Source organism: Trypanosoma conorhini, assembly GCF_003719485.1.
Source record: "Trypanosoma conorhini strain 025E chromosome Unknown Tco_14.4_contig_00193, whole genome shotgun sequence".
In the NCBI taxonomy this organism is placed as follows: Eukaryota; Euglenozoa; class Kinetoplastea; order Trypanosomatida; family Trypanosomatidae; genus Trypanosoma; species Trypanosoma conorhini.
Window position 1 is genome coordinate 9,794 of NW_021704280.1, and position 2,463 is coordinate 12,256.

The 2,463-nt window shown below is 69.1% G+C and overlaps 3 protein-coding genes across 3 annotated transcripts in view; all 3 read left to right on the forward strand.

The window, feature by feature from the left end:
- The window catches only part of Tco025E_03978 (dispersed gene family protein 1 (DGF-1)), a gene marked incomplete at both ends in the record, with an annotated part of 2,664 nt that extends 2,636 nt beyond the window's left edge, over positions 1–28 (forward strand). The window contains one exon of the mRNA XM_029370894.1: positions 1–28. This exon is cut by the window's left edge and continues 2,636 nt beyond it. Within this exon, the coding sequence (XP_029228995.1) occupies positions 1–28 (28 nt within the window).
- Positions 29–204: 176 nt separating this feature from the next.
- On the forward strand, positions 205–1,935 carry Tco025E_03979 (putative dispersed gene family protein 1 (DGF-1); the record flags this gene model as incomplete). The annotated part of the gene is made up of 1 exon (XM_029370895.1): positions 205–1,935. The coding sequence occupies one exon, from the start codon at positions 205–207 to the stop codon at positions 1,933–1,935; it is 1,731 nt and encodes a 576-aa protein (XP_029228996.1).
- A 274-nt stretch (positions 1,936–2,209) lies between these two features.
- The window catches only part of Tco025E_03980 (cyclophilin type peptidyl-prolyl cis-trans isomerase), a gene marked incomplete at both ends in the record, with an annotated part of 1,422 nt that continues 1,168 nt past the window's right edge, over positions 2,210–2,463 (forward strand). The window contains one exon of the mRNA XM_029370896.1: positions 2,210–2,463. This exon is cut by the window's right edge and continues 1,168 nt beyond it. Coding sequence (XP_029228997.1) covers positions 2,210–2,463 — 254 coding nt within the window.

Consider the following 2,463-nt stretch of genomic DNA (forward strand, 5'->3'; position numbering starts at 1 on the left):
CCGACGCGGACGCCGACGCCGAGCCTGAGCGCGACGCGCTACAGTCCGACGCACTACGGGCCGACCGAGACCCGGCAGGTGACGCCGACGCTGACGCCGCCGCCCACGCCGACCCCGACGGCGTCCGTAACGGCGACGGCGCTGCCGACTGCGACGAAGACGGCGTCGGCGTCCCTGAGCGTGAGCCGCTCGCCGAGCGACACGATGTGGTGGAGCGACGTGGCGTGCCCGACGCTCGCGGTGGCGACGACGGCGGCCGGCGGGGGCCTGACGCAGAACGACGTCCGCGGCGGGGGGGGCGCCGCCCCGGTGCGGCTGGTGGTGGCGCTGCCGCCGCCGTTCCGCTGGGCGAGCGACCCGCAGCTCGGCACGCGGCTGAGTTTCCTGCAGGGGTCGGCCGCGCAGCCGAACGGCTTCAGTGGGCCGTGGGGGGCGCTGCTGCGCAACGCGACGTGGCTGCGCAACGCGACGAACCCGTTCAACGTCCTGGAGCTGGCCGTGCCGGTGTACCGCGGCTACTTCATCGGGGCCGACGAGACGATCATCGTGAGCTGCGACGCGGAGGCGGTGCTCGGTGGCTGCAAGGGTGTGCTGCTTGGGTCCTTCACCGTCGCGTCCAACACGCCGCCCGCCCTTGCCAGCGCCCTCTCGGCGATCACCGGCGTCGTTGCCGGTGCGACGACCGTTGCCGTGGCGGTTACCGGCGGGCTGGGCTCCATCCTGGAGCTGCAGGCACTCGGCGTGTTTGCGAAAATGTCATGCGCCTCGGCGCAGGAGCGCGCGAGCTCCGTTGCGCTGCCGTACTTCCTCTCGGTCTTCGCCGGCCTGGACCCCCTGTGGCTGGTCGTGGGCAACGCGCTGGTCGCCGCGGCGTTCGGGGGCGCGCACTACGGCCTGACGGCCGCGTTCCGGCGGTGGCGCGGCGTGGACGCGGCGAGTGCGTGGGCGGCGATGCGCTTCCCGAGCCTGACGTACCTCGTGGCGCACGCGATGCACCTCGGCATCTTCTTCGGCTCGGTGTTCGTACTGGCGATGCCCGGCGCCCACGCGCAGCACTACGTGGTCGGGGTCGCCGGCGTGCTGTACGGTGTGGCGTTTCCGGCTGGCGCGTGCTACTTCATTGCCCACCACACGGGCGCAAGCTTCACCAAGTACTGGCAGTTTGCGAAGAAGCCGTTCCAGGAGCGCCTGCTGTACCCCGTCGGGTACTGGTACCCCGCGGCGCAGCAGCAGATGTACGGCAGCATGTTCACGAACATGAAGGGCAGCTACGTGTACTGGAGCGTCTTCCAGCTGTCCGTGCTCTGCGTGGTGAGCCTGATTGCGGCGGTGCACCCGCCTGTGGGCAGCTGCCACATCCTTTACTTCTGCATGGCGGCGGTGCTGCTTGCGGGCGCGGGCGTGGTGGCCTTCACGAACATGATGCGCTCGGCCCTCCTGACGGTGATGCACACAGCGAGCTTCGTGCTCCTGGCGGTGCTCTGCCTGATCAACGCGGCAAACTACCTGGCGCCGAACGACGGCGGTGCGAGGGCGTACGCGGCGATTGTGCTGCTGCTGATTTGTGTGCTGCTGGCGCTCACGGTGTACAGCGCGGTGGTGTGGTACGTGGAGGAGCACCACTGGCAGCACCTGCGCGAGCCGCGGCGCGGGGCGCTTGAGGCGATGCTGGACGATGACGAGGAGAGCGACGGCGACGCGCAGAAGCCGGACGACAGGGCGTCCTCGTCGTACGCCTCAGGCGACACCGGCGCGTCGTCGTACCGCGCCCCGGTACAGCCGCGGCGGGAGCGCGTCACCGGCAACTACGAGGGCACCCCGCCTGCCGCTGGGCCCCGGTTGCGGGCACCGCGCAGTGACGCCCATTCAAACACCCTGAGCCTGCTGGACGGCGCATCTGGAGCCGGCGCCAGAGTCGATCACGGGCTCCTGTGACGTCCACCACGTGGGAGCGGCAGCGGCGTGGGACTCATCGATGGAGGGAAGGGAGCGGGCCCCGGCGGCGGCGCACCGCAGTCACCCCTCATTTTGTACCCCGCAGTGTGATTTATTTTTTGGCTGCTTTCAGTTGTTTATATTTTGTGCAAGTGTTCATTTGGCTGTATTTTGTTTTTCGTAACTGTGGGTGGGCCCTGCCCGCGGCTCTTGGTGCTGCGGAGCTGGCGGCTGCTGCGTTGGGGGCCGCTGCACGCTGCTGTGTTTTGTGTCGATGGTGCGGCCTCAACATGCTGTCGAGGCGTCCCACGGGCTGCTTCTCTTCTTCCTTCTCTTCCTCGCCCTGCACTCTCCTCCTCCCCCTCCCCTGCGCGTGCCCCGTGCGCATGATGCCGCTGTTTGTTCTGCAATTCCGACCCGCGTGAGCGAGGACCGACGCCTTGACTACTGGCAGCTGACGCCCCCTCCCTCTCCGCCCATCCCCCCAGACGCACTTGACGGCCGGCGGTCGTGGTGCCGCGAGTTGCT